An 18,856-nucleotide genomic window follows, 5' to 3' on the forward strand; every position below is an offset into this window, starting at 1 on the left:
GACACCAACAAACTGTAGCTGCACCCAATCAATAGAAGAGTGGAGTAAAATGAATAGGAATGTGAGGAAGACGTAAGCATGTGCTACATATGCAACTAATTTTTTTGTCAGGAAAGATGACATATGACCAATTAGACTTGTGGAATAAAAAAAAAAAAAGGCAATATAGATAATCTGGCTGCATATTTGTACAGTAATCAGTGATCTTGAAATTAGAACATAGCAACTACAGGGTAAAAAGAAAATTACAACTTCAGCAGTTTCAGTTGTTTATTAAACATGACTAAAACCTAACAGCGAAGAAGCACTGAATCTTTTCCCAGCATCACTCTGAAGCCAGAACATATTAAAGTTTAACTGTACCCACTGGGTTTGTAGTGTGTGGAGAATTAGATTTGGGATTTAAACCAATGTCTGATTATCTCTTTAGACTGAATAGGAAATCAAATCATAAACTAATCTTCATGCCTAGACTAATGCACACTCAGGGGTTAAACAGAAATGGAGACCCAAGGCAACCGAAAATACACATGAGACAAAACACAATAAAGGAGCCAAAATATCTCAGACAAACCCAAAATGTAATATTGTAGGGGAGGGGTCTGTGTGTGTGTGTGTGTGTGTGTGTGTGTGTGTGTGTGTGTGTGTGTGTGTACATGTAAAGGTTATCAGAATCAAGACATGCTGCAAGTCTGACATTACAAATCTAACATGACCCAATTGCAATTGCTGGATTATTCTTGATATGGATGTTGTTTATATTTAATCAGACTGCTGTTTGTGAGGATATAATGAGCCTCATATCTCTTCCAGCAGTCTGACCTTGACATGAACCGCTAGTAGCTGCACATGGTTGAGGAATCCACATGTTTGAGATATCAAAGAAAAAAAAAACAAGTTAAACATCTGGACTTTGGTTTGGATAGAGCACATTAAAGTGGGGGGAAAATACATTTGAAAGAAAACCTTCTGCATTTCAAGTGGGTAACCACAGCAAGGTATTTTGGCTGCCCCTATTTGCCAGTGATTGACAAACCAGCAGGGATCAGCATTTTGGGCTCATGAACGGACGTCCCGACAGAGCAATCATTTAGCTACTATATTTCAGTGATTTGAGATGTATCTCATAAAGCTGAAGATAATGGATCACACCCTATTAGTGTGTTACTGAATATGGCATTGAATGGACAATGGTGGGAAAGGCAAATGATGTAAGCCTAATGTGTATTTCAGAAATATCTAAATGTACATTTGAAGCTTTGTGTGTTTGAAGCATATATTACAGTCCTATTTGGACATTAAAATCTTTATTACCAAAAGACGAGGCCAAGTTGGAGACTTAATTCGGAAACTTAAGTTCAAGAGGTACATCAATAATTATGCAGATTAAGATCCAATCCAGACGGCTAATACAGTGTTTAACTTTATTCCCTGGCTTCTTCTGACTTAAAATACTAAACTGCAAATAAGGAAAAAAGATGTTTCATTAGCATTTTTTTTTTTTTTTTTTAGTTATCTAATACTGCCTTCAAATCAGATATCAAAGTAGTTTGTGCGTATTTACTTCTACATTAAAATCCATTATATAATGAAATTTTGTTACAAATAAATTTTTAACTATTGATGGCTATTCTAAACTTTCCATATATGTGGAAAAAGTGAGGTTATATTTGAGAGAGTGTATCATAAGCCATGATTCATCATGATCATCAACTCTGAAAATAACCCATTTTCTTTATCCTTTAAAAAAGTATAAGGATTTTCCTCCAAAAAATGCTCTTGCTTCATCTAATGAAGCAATAAAATGGTTAACCAATGTCAGGTTTAATTAGCACATAGGATGAAAATGATGAACAGAGAAAGGGAGGATATTTTTTAAATGAATGACCTTTTATTATTGTCATTGAGCCAGCATGCTATACAAATCCTTTGGAGCAGCTTTGTACATCATGGAGCAGCTGTGTGCTGACATGAATAAACCCCCCCTTCCCAAAATTCTCCAGCGTTATAAGTGCAAAAGCCTGCATGCTCCACTGCAATACTGCTCGGCTAGCTAGTCCAGCCCATCGGGTTCATGCCAGCTCGCATGCAACGATTTCCTTTCCATCTGGCTATTTTCATGCACTTTTCATTCTGCCAAAGAGTATCCCTGCACATGAGGAGATGTGAGAAACATTCTGCCACTTGCCGCTGAACTCTTATTGGCAAAAGGAATGCTGGATGTCACCTCTTCACAATAAGGTGAAGGGAAAATATCTGAGGTGAAAAATGAAAAATAGTGTGACATTTTGATTAAAAAAAAAAACACTGTGCTGCTCAATAATGGGGCATAAAAACAGACTTGTAAAATGTGTGGCTTTGAGTCATAAAACTCAGTCAAATAAGTCAAATAAAAAGAAAGAGTTAGGGTTGCAGATGGCTTGAAACGCATAGACAAATATGAAACAGAAATAGGATAGGAAACTTATTTTTTCTCCCAAACAACAAACAGCATTTTCATAAATGAGTAAAAACAACTTTTTAGCTACTTATTGGCAACTTGTTCTGTCCAACTCAGTTTAGTTTAAAGCAACTAAGGGGTAAATCGTTCTTATGTTTTGTATCTTTAATTCCAATTAAAAGAAATTCTGCAGCACATTTACTAATATAACAAAATTACATTGTCACAATGCAGTCCTGCTCAGAGTCACAGTGGGTCTGAAGCCCATCCAAGAATTCAGAATCTGGGAAGACTGAGTGTCAGTTAGCAAAAATCCCCGGATGCTACGGCAGTCCATTGATGCATTCTTTGCATGCACACACACACACACACACACACACACACACACACACACACACACACACACACACACACATATACACATACACACACACATTCACACCTAAGGGCAATTTACCATAACCAATATACTGTACCTTGTAATATATAATGTAAAGAAAACCCAACAAAAACCCACAGAGAACATGCACATAAATTATACACATGCATTAACTTGAACTCAAAGCACATTTATAGAATCCTGGAAGTAGATTTTAATCCCAAATATGCAAGTCAGAGATAACTGTGGCAAAGAAAAACTCCAGAAAAGGAAAAGAAAAAAGGAACCTCTAGTTTAGATCAGAAACCCACTTCAGAACCATGCACTGAACTACTTCAGAACTATGACACTGATGTTCTTCCATTCACAACCCAGCATCACTTTCAATACACAAAAGCCTGGGGCACAGTGACTACACAAAGACCTATTTCACTAGCCACTCATTTGAAAGGGAAGGACAAGGTCCAGACTGAGTGTGTGCACACGTTGACCTCTTGATGGACAATTCGCCATATAAATAAATAAATAATATTCAATGATGAGTGCGACAAAGGCTTATAATTTCCACGTTATCCTTAGTTTAAATTGTCTTTAATTGACCCCAGAGTGGTCGATTTGTTATTTTCAGCAAACCCCTCATTTTGTGTCCAACATGGAGAAACAGGGTTTCTCTTTTCCTGCACAACAACATTTTACTAGTTATAGTTTAAGTTCTCATATAGAATATAAAGCAAAGCTGATTTAGTGCTTTAGATAGATGCTCACTAGAAATATGTGTATATGTGTATGTAAGTGTGTTGCCTTATAGCTAAGCAGAAAAGCTGTAGCGTGATTTGTTTTGATAGTTTTACGTTACTGTTTATCCACCATTGCAATCTTACCCTAGTTTTACAGTTCTGTGAACATTCAAGATTGTTGCACATCTTAAACACTTTCCATTAAACTCTTGTGTAAGGAGTACACCCAAACTCATCACACCCTGAAAACTGTAATGAAATTTAAATTGAACCTAAGTGAATTCTGAGCCAAAGTCAATCTCAAAAGCCAAAATATTTTGAATACATGTGAAGAAAATGTGCCACGTCGGCTCACCAAGTGTTTTCAAAGGCTTACAGCAACAATGCAGGTTGAATAAAACTAAACTATGTCCATGAGAGAGGTCACAGCTGTGCCGCCTTTATGGTCTCTCATTTGATTCTTGCATGGAGTTTGGTGCGAGGTACCTCTGGGTTCCAGTTCCCTTCCAACTCCCCAGAATGCTGCTAGGTTGGCTGGCTGTGCTAGCTGGTCTGCAGGTATGAATTTAGTGTGCATATATCTGCATTTATTGCTGCATTAATGGCTCATAGCCAGTGTTACCAGGATAAGCTTGGGATCTTTTGTGACCCAGAGCAGGATGAAGTTGTTTCTGTGTAGTAAATAAATGAATATATGTATAAGACCATGCTGAATCACAATTTCATATAAAAAGTATGTCTCCTTAAACATTACACGCACACGTTTTACATAACACCCACACACACTGTTTGCTAATAATATAATACAACATTTTGTAAAATTTGTAATAAGGTCTCTTCTTGGACAGAGAAGACTATACTCTAAAATGTAATGAGGTTTGGGTATGAAGTTCCATGTCACAGAGCTAATTTTTGACTTCCCTCTAACCATAAAGTCAAATATTCCCCGAACAGTCTTTATCCAGTCAATTTAAACCTTTTTCGAACCCAATAACCTTTGAGATGGAAAAGAGATGGGTTGCTGAGTTGAATGTAATTTACACTTACATTTATGGCATTTGGCAGATGTTACATTACAGTTATTTCATTTATACTGAGACTGAGAATGTGAGGGTTTAGAACTCAAGACCTTACAATCAACCTTATCCACTTTGAAATGACTTGTGAAAACACTTTGAATGTGGTTGACAATGTGGAGGTATATCAGGGTCTTTTCAGGGTGTTTAGTGCCCAAAACCTCTATACTACATTTTACTTAAACTTCCCTACACCACAACATCACAATATTTCAAAGTCAAAAATCTTACTTTTTACTCAACTACATTTTTCGAAATGTATGTCTGAGCAGATAAAAATGTAACTGGTTAAACACAGCAAGTCACCAATCTGGGTAGAGCACACGCTCTGTTTTGAACTTCATTTAATTGCCGCTTGGTGGTATCTACTTAGCAAGATCATACAGTTAAGCATAAGTTCAACAGCAAGCAGAACATTTATTGAGGAATAAATAATAAAAGAAACTTAAACTTGCCACAACACTTTTTTAGTTGCATTTTTTTTTTTAAGTAGTTGAAAAGAAAGTTTTGGGCTCATGATAATTGTAATAGATATCAACAGTGTTGGGCAATAATTGCCCAACACTGCAGTTACTTTTGACAGTAACTAATACTGTAACGCGTTACTTTTTAAATATAGTAACTCCGTTACCGTTACCGTATGGTGCGTTGTCCGTTACTTTTTTAAATGAATGAATTTTGGCTGAAGTGCAGACTACAGTCTAATCTGTTTACAGCAGAGACGCATTGTAGGATTGGTGGATGAACCACTGTAAACACGAAGAAGACGCACTGTGGGCGTGACTCCGTTTATTCAGGTCTGTGCGGCAGTAACGGCAAGTCGAGGCGAGAGCAAAACGAGTTTCTCAAAGTGGAAATATGCTCATTACTTCACTTTAGTTGAGCATAAAGACAAAATCTATTTAGTCAAATGTAAGCTGTGTCTTTCTGGTTTGAAGTTCATATCTACTGCGATAAACAGCAACTCTAATCTGTCGAAGCTCCTCCAGAAACTCCATGCCTTAACAAAGCTAGTTTTCATACTTAAGCTGTGAAAGGAACATTTTTAAGGGCTCAACACAACAGCTTTTATGATGCAGAAGCCACTTTAGTTTTTGATTCTGAATATATTATTCAGCTTGTTTTGTTATTTATTTCAGAAATCCTTGTGATATATTCAGTTACTTTTTGAATGAAGTAACTAGTAACTGTAACTGGTTACTATTTCTTAGTAACTAGCACAACACTGGATATTAATCAGTGTTTGACTCATTAATATTATTCTATTAATAGATCGGTGTGCTAAGAGTAACATTATAGTCTTTTCACATGAACTGAGTTGATTGAGCAAAAATCTTGTGACAAAAATGATAATACATAATAAATCATAGTACTTTGGATACTTAAGTACATTTGAAGGCAAATACTTTTGTACTTTTACTCAATTGAAAGTTTAAAGGGAGCTCTTTTATATTTACTGGAGTCACATTTTACATAGTGAATTTCTACTTTAAAATTAATTACAAACAGTTAAAACTGGGTGAAAAAAAATGCATAGACTTTTCTTGTGTGATAAATACAGACAGAGCATTTTTAGTCCAGGTCTATAAGAGCCAAACCCTTCCTTTCCTGCTGGGCTCTCATATTCCTCCTTCAAATGAAGTCTTTCCTGATCCATGTCCAATGAGCTTATTATATCAATCTTGAATTAGATGGCTAAAAATCAAACTGAATGAGAAATAATAAAGTTGCCAATATAATAAAACTGGTAGGTGTTACTTTCTAATAGACGATTGAGGTGTTTGAAGAGGTGTGGTTTTTCCACTGAGTAATGCAACATTGTGCAATTATTTCATTATAGCATGCAGACATAAAAACACATTGAAACAGCAAAATTCTTTCTCAGGAAACTTTGAATGTTGGTTTGACAAAATGAATAACAAAAAAAAAAAGAATTCTGTATTTGTATTGGTGCCAACTAGGAAGTTCAGTGAACACAATTATGGTATGAAATTAGGTTATTGTACAAAGGAGGTATTTCACCCGAAAACTGTTTAGAGAACATAAAGAGGATGTGGCCTCACATTGAACAGTTCCAAAGGGATTATCCAGTTACGCTAAGCAACATAGTAATACATTTACTGCATTTATTATGTTTTTAAGTTTTCCATACGATTCCCCTGAGAATGATCAGAGCCCTTACAGTGTGGAACAGCTTACATACAAAATGTTTAGTGACCACATTAAAGCGTCCTGTAACAGGATCCAGTTTGCATACAAACCGAGCTATAAAGTAAAGACATCTCCCTTACAAAACTGGCTCATGGTCTTTGTGCCTTACTCTGTTTTGTTTATATGAGGTAAACCATTCTCACTCCTGCGTTCTTAAATGTAATCTGCTGCTGGCTTTTATTTGTTTCAAACTCTCCAATCTTGGAGAGAACACAGTAAGAGATAATGGGGGCCTTGAGAAAGGGAAGAGAGAAGTTACAGGGCTAGAGGAATGTTTCATTATGCTTTTTCAAATAACAGTACTTCACAGTGTTAGATTAAATCGAGTTTAAACTTTAAATGTGCTACATTTTTGCTGCAGTGAACTGCATAAAGAAAAATCTAGAAACAGGGTTCGCTCATTTAGACGTCTTGTATGCAAAGGTAAAATCACAATAATGATTCAACTATTCTATGTAAAATTCCAGAGCAACATACATTTATATCATTCATACAACTGAGTGGCTATGGGGTTAAAGACCTTGCATAGGGGCCCGGGAGTGACAGTTTGGTGTAGCTGGGATTTGAACTCACAACCTTAAAATCCAAAGGCCAATGCCTTAACCATTAAGCCCTAATATGTCTACCTGTATGAATTCACCCACTTCTGTGTGAATGTTTTATTTTAAAAACCTTTTTTTGCATGTCTTTCACATGAAGCAGCTAATTAAGGGACCATGCTCATATATAGAAGCAGGATTGATAGAGCAAGGAGAGATCTATGGTATTTTATTTCATTTTGCTAATTTCCTGATCAATGATTTGATGTTCAGATCAGTAAAAGTTTACTATTTTGCTATTTGGGTCTTGGCCCATTTTTCTGCACAAGAGTGTATATATTGAAGACAGCTGGCAGTAGGAGCAAATGTAGACTCTGTAAATTTAAGGCTAGTGCTGAAACCTGATGCTACAGTACATGCTTTGCACTCTCACCAAAGTAATTCTTCAAATCATGCTTAACACATTATACGTACAACTTAAACTTTATATTTATTTTTCGCTTTTTAGAGTACATTTATTGAGGTGGCATGTCAAAATGAAAGTTAGTTCCTGTAACCACTTTCATTACAGCAGCTATATACAGTCGTTTCCTCATCAGCCTCCATTTTTCCTTCCTCTTGAAGTCCACACGACTAAAACAAATCCAGCTTGTCTTTTTACTAAGAAACCACAAAGCACAAAATTCCCTATTTCTTTTTCTGTTTTTCTGTGTTCTAAAAGTTCAACTGTCGCTAAACTTTCTATGCTATGAAAGATGTCATACACACACAGTAGTCACAAGGTGAAACAGTTGTACCATGTTGTTTAATTGGAAAAAGAATAAAACAAAAGTATTTACAGTATCCCCTACATCATTCTTCACATTGTATTGACTTAAAGATCTTTGGCTATTTGCTTTCTAACAATCAGGAAATGGTGATTTGTTTGAAATGCTTGGTCTTGGATGTCTAATCTGGTGTTATTTAGAAACCTCCCGTAATAATTTACACTGACTCTATTTAAAACTCCATTAGTTTCAGAGCAGTGTTTTGGAGGCCTGTAAAACAAATATCCATTCAGTCCTTCATTTTCTGGCAAAGAGAAGATCAACAATGACACTGTGCACCATGGATATGTTTGTACTACAAAATAAATGGATGAAAACATGAAAAGTGTTGGTATTTGGCATGTTTACAAGCAGTAGTATGAGAGCATTACAGTGTTACAGATGTATGGAATAGTCCAGAGAGTGTTTAGACTACTTTGACGTGCTTGCCTAGATTGACCTTACTGTGGAACACACTTATTATTCACATAAAGAGGATATGGTACAGTGAGTTTAGCTACTTCACATGTATCTGTTCTTGACATAGGAAAGGGTAATATGTGTTATAAGACCAAAAAAGTAATAGTATTTTGCTTTAGTATAGAGTAGGATATTATAGAGGAGGATGCATTATGGGGTGACTGCAGCAATGCATGCTTCAATACTCATCATTTAGAGAGCTAATAAACAATGATTTAATGTTCTACTGATGAGTGGTTCTTCCTGCTGTGCAGCCATGTCCCACACTTGGAAGGAACACTTGTTTCAAAGAAAGAACAAATGACCCTGACATTAAAAATGAGCTGAGGTTCAGGATGTTATGGCCAATATATTTTCTATACTTAGATATTACTAGTTTATACTTTTTATAACATAACTGGCTCTAGATTATACCCTTGTGGAGGAAATTTCCATTAAATTCACATCATTATTTATCTATTATATGGCATTCTGTGTATAATCACTAGTACTAAGAGATGAGTTTTTACAGCCAGTCAGCAACCACAACCTGCCTGAACCATCAGCAGCCCTCTAAAGAACATCCTCCTTTTCTAAAGCCCAGCTCTTATGTCCATGATCCTCGTACCACAAAAACGAACCATAAGGATTTATTTCTGTTTAATTTCCCGGACTTTGGATGTGGTTGAAAATAACAAAATCTTCTGTGCTGAGAACGTCTCCCGGTTATAATGCATTCATGCTTAAAACAGTTTAATGTCGATAAATCTTCTGAAACATTCAATTAACTTACATTGCAGTCAAAACATGCTATTCATTACAATCAGATGGATTCTTTATGTTCAGCTATAAAATTATATGTTTGTGTCTTTTATATTTGGATTATCAGTGCTAGAACATGGGATTACTCTTGTAAGTGTTCATAGATATGAGCTATTGTTGATTTTTTTTACTAGTCAACTCTAGTACAAAAATCTGATTTACAAATTGCATATAAGGTAAGTTTACATGTTACATGTTTCTTTAACTTGTCACATATACATTACATTGAAATACTTTCTCTGCATATCCCAACTTGTTAGGAAACTAGAGTCAGCCTTGAGTTCCAGGACCCAAAAGTTCTGCTCAAAAGACCCAACAGTGGCAGCTTGGCAATACTTGGGTTAGAACCTCCAACCTTCCAAGCAATAACCCTGAGCTTTAACCACTGAGCTACCACTTCCCCATAAAGCCAGTGATTGTATATTTCTGAATGTGTTAAATCACAGGGCAGGTACCACAATAAAGAGAAAAAGCACTAAATTGATGTCCTTCTCATGCATGCCATTCATTGCAAACAGTATTTCCATTTTGTCTCTATTGTGCTATTCAGTTAGATTTTGTAGCACAAGCAATAGAAAATATAGGGTTAAAATTAGATAGTTAAACATTTTGGTAAAAACTGGCAAAAATCAGTTTGGGAGTCAAAACAGTTAGCTCTTATTGGTTAGCTCAGCTGACTGCTCTGACTCCCTAAAAGGGTCCAAATTTCCATTACTATGACCTATGGCCTGAGTCCAGACAAAACTCACTGTTAATAACATTTCAGTTTTCTTTTATAAATAAGCACTTTTAAACCAAGGAATAGGTTTATGAAAGTTTTAGAAAGAAATGCTAGGTTATATCGCAGTTAAATGGCAGGAAATGTTTTATCATTGAGCTTTAATTATTAAAAGTTAATTTAACCTTCAGGAAAATATTAAATAGATATAGATAAAACAACTCTGTCTCCCTTTATATGTCGGCTTTACAGCGTCTATCAAATAGTTCACATAACAATTACTTAAAATAGCAAACATAGAAATGTCTTATGGTGCTAAAAAAAAAGGGTCTAATAACATCTAGCGTTCGTGTATATTCTGTTGCATAGCATTTAAAGGCATGCCGCACAGCCACTAGCATGCCAAAAAAAAACATTGATGACAGCTCTTCCCAGGCTAGGCCAGAATTTATAATGCTTACATTGAACCTGGTTTCTCCTCGAGGAATGTGAGGCATAGAGCCTGGAAGTAAATCAGACAAATTTCATTTCTAATGAACAGCAAGATGTAAATAGGTTGAATAAAGTTATAAAAAAAGATAAAAACAAAACAGTCTAACAAACAGAACACCTGGGATGGTATATATTCTTCCTATCAAGTGGTACAAAATCACTGCTCAGCATCAAGCAAACTCATATTTTGGGATAATATTGTTTTTCTTGTAGCACTTGAAGTAAACTAAGTTTATGATTTTTGGATGAGCCAGGTCCATTCACCATCTGTTCCCAGTGAACAATAAACCAGCACAGAGTCCATAACAAACTGAAGGTGCAGGTGTTTAAAATCTGTGCTCACCAAAATGACCTCCAAGACCCCAGTGTACTATCCAGGAATCTCTGAATCACTCAAGAGAAATCTACATTTTTATGCCAGTCATCATTAATAGATTGGGTATTATGGCATGTGGACAGCATACTCATTTTGCGATAGGAAACGCTGGTTTTGATTTTTGAGTTACTTCTAAGACACTGTAATTTTTATGCAAGGTGGGAGGGAGTTACCCATAACCCTAACCCTACGAAGGATCTTGTTTGTAGACTTCAGTTCGGCCTTTAATACCATCATGCCTGACCTTTTCTCAGCCAAACTGACCCAGATTTCCGTGCCCTCCCAATCAGCCTCATCCAGGATGGAGCTTACATTCTGCTTACAGACAGGAGGTTAAAGAGCTGGCTGTCTGGTGCAACCACCAAAACCTGGAGCTCAACACGCTCAAAACAGTGGAGATGATCGTCGACTTCAGGAGGAGAAGCACCCCCAGCACTCCCCCCACTCACCATCATGAACAGCATGATTCATTCAAGTTTCTGGGTACCACCATCTCTCAGGACTTGAAGTGGGACAATAACATTGACTCCATTGCTAAAAAAGCCCAGCAGAGGTTGTACTTCCTTTGCCAACTGAGGAAATTCAACCTGTCACAGGAGCTGCTGAAACAATTCTACTCAGCCATCACTGAGTCTGTCCTGTGTATAACTGTCTATAACTATAATCTATAACTGTCTGGTTTGGTTCTACTACCAAATCAGACATCAGGAGGCTACAGCGGACGATCAGGACTGCTGAGAGGATTATTGGTGCCCAACTGCCCAATCTCCAAGATCTTTACTTATCCAGAGTGGAGAAAAGGACTGAGAAATTCAATTTGGACCCCACACACCCAGCCCACTTTCTGTTTAAACTGTTGCCTTCTGGTCAGTGCTACAGGGATCCGTCCACCATGACAGCCAAGGCACAAAAACATTTTTTTTTGCAGGCTACACTCAGCATAAAAAATTTAAATATTCATAACTACACATTGTCCATCATAACCTTCACATTTGTACATAAAATCCAAATGGTCCATTTATAAACTGTACACTTGTAAATAACATCTGTACATTTATTTAACAACTTTTTTACTATGTATATATTGCATTATATAACTGCCTGGTTTACTATTGTGTTACATTATATCTGTACTTCTCCTGCTCTGGAAGCTCCTGACGCCAAGTCAAATTCCTTGTGTGTGTAAGCATACTTGGTAATAAAGCTATTTCTGATTCTGATTTTATATATATATATATATATATATATATATATATATATATATATATATATATATATATAGAGAGAGAGAGAGAGAGAGAGAGAGAGAGAGAGATTCACTGAGACAATTCTCTTTTAGTGGGCAAGTGGACTCAAACCATGGCAGCAAAGTAAACGCTTTGCACAAAAAGACTGGGGCAAAATACAGAGTTGGAGTCGACAGTACTGGCATCCAGCCTCAGAAAACTGAGTGCCATGCCATAGTGAAAACAATGCCCGCCTAGAAGGCTGTTTTGCAAAGAGCAGCACTTGTGCCCAACCGCACTCTGCCCTTATAACTGCACCATTACAGCCACTATCAACAAGATGGCTTTAATTATAGGCACTGATAGTGGTATAAAAAAAGAAAAAAACACTAAATTCCTTGGAAAAATGTTTCTATAGTGAGGTTGAAGGCAAAACAAGAAGAGTTAGAAAAGCAGCCAGACAGGACAGAGAATGTAGACACCTGGGAAATAATGCTTCTACTGCTTTATGTGTAGAAACTGGAGGGGATAACAATAACTTAACAGTGAAAATCTAATAGGAAAAATATGGGGCAAACTGTCGCACACACTTTTTTTCGATTGGCAATGGAGGTGACGCTGCTGTGCCAAAAAACCTTTCACTTTACATAAAGTGAAAGATAAATCTATTTGAAAAATAAATCATTTGATGTGGATTCCATTACCTTTTATACAAGATGACATACTGAGCAGTATATTTGTAGTATGAGGAAACGGTTGTAAGATAGTTAAGACACTGAACATTTAACAGTGCAATTTTGCAAGTTTAATGGCATTTATTCTGAACAACAATTCTAAAGGACGTTTACATTTGTGGCTACACAATATTTTGCACTACAGAAATTTGTCAAATAGATTAAATTAGTTTACGTGCATTAATCCTTTATATTGTGGGCCATAGTATCTTAATGTTTGCAACTAGTTACAAATTTTACCACAATAACAAATTTAAGTTCAATAGATTTACAATCTTGATTTAAGGAGCCAATTATGGGGGGAAAGTTTCTGGCATTCCAGCAGGTCTAAACTCTTCACTGGTAAACTTGAAAGGACTAAAAAAAAAAAAAGCTTACTGAAGAATTCACTTCCAGATAAGACGGTGCAGTTATAAGGAATATGTTTTGTTTTAAATGATTTGCTATATAAATAACCTACAGGTGCTTCAGTCTTATGGGAACAACAAGTTTGACAGTGTTTTTGATTTTTGGTTATCCTTGGAACACACAAGTACATAAAAAAAAGCATTTCATAAGATGGGGAGTGTTGAGCAGGGAGTTTCACACATAATGAGGACCAGATGCCTTACCTTCACTGGCAGTTACATTCCTGGGAGCTTTGGTGGGTGTATGATCTGTGCCGGAGCTCACGTCGGAGGAAATGCTAGAGCTTCCTTTACCTGTGTAACCAAAAACACAACATACTGTAACGTGATTCATCATCATAAATGTCTACTTATCAGTGTCTATTTTTACAGTGCGAGGGTTAATCATGATGCTGAATGACCTAAAGAGCAAGAACGCCATAATTGATTTTATATTATATAAAGAGGGCGAAGCTTCCCCACTACAAGTCAGTGTTAACAGATGATCTAAAAATGTCATCAGACATCCAAGCCTTGTTGGCCAGCCATCTGTTGGATATTTACCAGTGAAACTGTTTTATTATTTTAATCCAAGCTGAGGTTTTCATAATTAAGGATTTTGAGTAAAACCCATCAGGAATGCACACTGAAGATAGGCTAAAACATGTTTCAGTTTATGCCTTCCTGCCAGTAAAAAAGCAACATTGAAATGAAACATAGAAGAAGTTTGCTCAGTTCTATCACTTACGGGTTTTATAGTTATGTTATGATCCTCTATGGCAGTCCTGCCTTTGACACATTTAAACTTTGTTGACTGCTGGCAGTCCTCGGTTTTTCTCTGCCTATTATGATCAAGTCATATTAAATGATCATATTAGTCGTGCAAAGACACCCGGGTCATATCACAATATCTATACTTTAAAGTAAATTAATAAAACACTAACATCTGTATGTTGAAATACACATACAATGTAACCACATGAAAACTAAAAATGCTAAAGACAGGAAATACTGTAATCGTATGGATTATTTGTGATCCACTTTTAATGACTTTCTTAGCACTTCATTTCGATTTAATCAAAACAGCTGAAAAGAATCAAAAGCCCAGCTTTTTAAGCTTGTCCTCTACAGTAATTGCTTTATCATTATCAGAATTGTGGTGAATCTGGAGACAATCCCATAATCAACAGACACAAGGTGGAAATATGACCAGGATAAGGGGCCAGTCCATCAAAGAGCACCATGAATAAACATACATTAACAGAATTATTCACATCTAGAAGCAACTTAATATGCCCAATCCTCCTTTTTGTTTATTTTATTTTTTTCAGCCAGAGAACCTGAAGGAAACCCACATAGACAAAAGAAGTAAAAACATAACTCTACAATGACATTAACCAAACCTGAGAATCAAACTACAGACTCAGAAGAGCTGATGTTCAGAAACAACTTTTTATTTTGTTTATTGTTGCACAGATGCATTTTTATATTTTGATTTTAAAAGGATTGAATTCAAGTGTAGAGCTCAAGAGTTAGGAATCTTTTTACATGTCCAAAAGTGATTCTCTTATACTCTTTGAACTCACAATCTATTAATCACTAGTGCTTAGCATTCACTGTCCACCAGTACAACCACCAGGGCTTTCAGAACCAGAAAACAGTCCATTTACCAGGATTAGGAGAAGAATGTTTATTTTCCATAAAAAGTCAGATTTAAGTAGTATGAATTGTCATATTTGTAACATATAAACCTATGGATGTTTGTCTTGCATATTGAAGAACTCTGAAGTCACAAATGCAGAACTGGCAAAAATGTGTGTTCGCGTGTATGTATGTGTGAGGGGCCTGTTTTATGATGGCCCATAAACTCAAACCACTAGTGGCTTTGTGCAGAATCATCTTGGACCTTTATTCCACATAAGGAGTTCACCATGTAAACAAGCCTTTCTTCACACGCTTTCTTTAAATGCTCAACCAATACCTACACACACACACACACACACACACACACACACACACACATGCAAACATAGCCATAATGCCATGCTGCAATATTATCATTAACAATTTCAAACATGGTTCTAATATTATCTGGTGTAAACCAGTGTAGCAAAACCACCTTTTTGGTAACGCCTACACAAATGTTAATTCATTCTTTTCCAACATTTCTTCTTTGGTAAACTAACCAGTGCTGTATTGTGGCTAACAGGCTCCCTTCATCATTACCAGTGTAAAGACATGTGGTGAAATCACCGAACCAGCACATCTGCTTAGTTTTTCCACAAAAGAGCCTAAAATGTGACTCACCAAGCAAGTGGGATGCTTTTGAAGATGTTTAATTGTTTTTTTCTAGCTATTGTATTCTGCACAGTTTATGAGTAGTAATATTTATTATGTTAAAGTTAGAATTATATAGATGAGTAAAGCTATACAGTGCTGTCCAATTTTCAGCTATACAGTGCTAAAATTAAGTAGCAAAACCACAAAGTTCTGGCCAATGTTTTTCTACCAAACAGTGTTACTGTCTCCACCGCATACCATAAGCTCATGTGTATGCTCAGTATAAAACCCTAGAAGACTAATGAATTACAGAACTGCAGTGGGTATATGATTCTGAGTAGTCAGCCATTTGTTGAGCGTGGCTCAAAGAAATTTCATCCTTTGCGTGCCGATCATCAATTAAAGAGCTCAAGACGAACCCACTGAGCTCAAAGATGTAATGATTTACATCTTTGAATCGCTCTTTCTTGCTTGACTACCAGTGGTTTTCTTCCACGGTGAAATGCCTGAGGAGACAGTCCATCACTCGATTCTCTATGCATCTGAGTGAGTGTTTGAAAGTGCTTCACTCACCCAATATGAATAGGAATGTCATCAGTCATTTTGTAACATAAACAGCAATTTCCTTAAAATGTCACTAAAAAATAAGAGCTGAACGCTACAAAGAATTTTTTTGTGAACTGATCAGTCCTGTGATCCTGCAACCTTCATACATTCACATTTTGATTGAGGACTGTGGTATTATGGAGTGTTCCAGATGTACGGAAATAAGCAGGACTGAAAAGCAATCCCAATTCTTATCCAATCTTGGTTCCTTTCCATCACTGGTTGAAGCTCCAAAGGGAACCTGAAAACTTTTAACCTAAACATTAACCTCTTAGTCCGGTTAAGCCAGTGAAGAGTCTGGCCTTGTGATCAGATTTACTCATTAGCAAACATTTAATAAAGTTTTTTTGGCAAGATGTATGTCTCTCAAATAGTCTGTAAAAAAAATTGCATGCACTTCCAAGCAATTCCATTACTCATGAGCTTTGCACCCTTTGACAATTATTTTCCAGTGATCAGATGTGAAGATTTGGAACAGAGACAGACACAGCTTGAAATCATACATTCGACCCTGCTTCTGTACATAGACCACAGGCACACCTAATCGCTTTCTGCATATAATTTGCTCAGAAATGTCAGTGGTTTCTGAATTCTGCTTAATTACACCAAAATCATGGCACTGTAGAACTCGGGAATAAAACGGATCTGTTTTCACAGTCATATTTCATCAGTCTTCCTGTTTAAGATGCAGAGCGCTGGGCTGGGTCCCAAAAACCACTGACAAGGATTTATTTCGGTGGAATCCTTCCTACTTTCCTATTCTACCCACTTTTCCAACAGATACATCCATGTCATAAGTGACTGAGATGCGAACGTGAGAACACCCTCGAGAGTTTAGCGCTGCGCTTTCCCCGTCCATTAACTTACGCTCACCACGTGCCAATGACACATTCTTAAGAAGTGGTTTGGGAAAAGCTCCAGGGCCAAGAGACCTGTTTGCTTATGTTTCTGGAAAACAACCTGTCAAAAACTTTCACCAGTTTCCTGCCTCATGCTTATGTAAGGTGCAAAGAGAGAGCTTTACAGAGCGCTTGATCGCTAAGTGAAATTCAAGATGAGGTCTAGCACAAGTACAGATGCTCGTGGCACAGACGGGGAAAAAATGGCATTTATAAACCCTTGATGAGGTATCACGTTGTGCAGAGATCCTGGTGCAAGCCAATTTACTCATAGATGTCTGTAATCCTGTCCAGCTTTAAAGTATATCCTTTCTGTAGTAACTAATTGAACTGAAATACACTCTGGCTAACATTAAGACTGTCTTGAGAAATGTGCCAATAGTGAGCCAGATGCTACATTTCTAAATTTGTAGATAATAAATTCTATCCATGATTGAATCCATATGATCCTCTAGCTTAAGATAAATCAGATTTGCATTTTCTTCTTCTTTTCTCGAGTTTTGACAAGCAATTGGCATGTTATCTTTGCTGAAATATTGGGTCAGCATTCAAATTTGGGTCAAACTAGAACTAAATTTGTATTCGGATGTGCTTTGTTAGCTGCCTCATGTACAAGTATCAGGCTGCCTTTGTAAATTGATTCTAAAATTGTGTATATTTTTTAGACCAGTACAAGAAGCTCTTTGCAATGACATGGACAGTTTGTCCATTTAATTACACTAAATAAATACCACATTGTACTTTTGTATCCTATTAATGCTGTGGAATGTCTGTAAAACAAATTAGTTCCTGTTATCGCTTAAGTCAGAGCAGCTATAAAAAGTCATTCTCTTACCAACCTCGTTTGTTTTTCTTTCCTCAAGTTAATAAGACAATTAAAAAAACACACAGTTTGTCATGCTATGGAGAAATTTTAAACACCCTTTTGATGAAGACTTTCCTGTTTTGGCAACCTTAAAAAACCTCACACTGGAGGCTCGTTCCATAAATCTCCTTACAGAAAGCTTTACCATTTCAACACACATTTGTATTTATTTATTTATTTATTTATTTATGACAACACATTTCCTAATCTAATTATTAGTATACTTAGTTTGTGTGAAGCACAAATCCCATCCCATTTATGAGTGTAAAGTTATAATTCTTTATGCAAATTCTTATTTTATTATAACGATTATAACTGTTTTGCACATCTACTTGATTGCTGCTGTTGCTGTTTTGCACAACATATTTTGTTTAGATTTACAAGTACACTCTTGTTTATAGTTACTGGTGTTGCTATTTTGTGTTTTGTCTATTTGTCCTACACTGCTTTGTGTTGTGTGATGTCTGCACTGTTTGCACTCGGTTGCACACGATGCACTTTATGCGGCAAGGACACTAAATTGTGTTCTGTATGTAGCTCTGTTGTTTTATGTAGCGCCAGTGTTCTGAAGAAACGTCTTATTTGACTGTGTATTACATCAGCGATATATGACTGAAATGACAATAAAAGGTTCTTGACTTTTGACTCTCGAAATGGATTTACTGTCCTCCTGTTATAGACATTTACCAACAATGTCAACCAATTAGATTTTACATTATAACCATTAAAACCATATTTATGTCTCATATCTATCTATCTATCTATCTATCTATCTATCTATCTATCTATCTATCTATCTATCTAT

At 36.4% G+C, this 18,856-nt stretch overlaps 1 protein-coding gene across 1 annotated transcript in view; it reads right to left on the bottom strand.

Moving 5' to 3' along the window:
* si:dkey-192l18.9 (F-box/LRR-repeat protein 7) overlaps nt 1-18,856 on the bottom strand; it is a 31,720-nt gene that overhangs the window by 11,405 nt on the left and 1,459 nt on the right. Inside the window, 1 exon segment of the mRNA XM_046846056.1 lies at nt 13,627-13,716. Coding sequence (XP_046702012.1) covers nt 13,627-13,716 — 90 coding nt within the window.

Source organism: Silurus meridionalis, chromosome 4, assembly GCF_014805685.1.
Source record: "Silurus meridionalis isolate SWU-2019-XX chromosome 4, ASM1480568v1, whole genome shotgun sequence".
NCBI classification, from domain to species: domain Eukaryota; kingdom Metazoa; phylum Chordata; class Actinopteri; order Siluriformes; family Siluridae; genus Silurus; species Silurus meridionalis.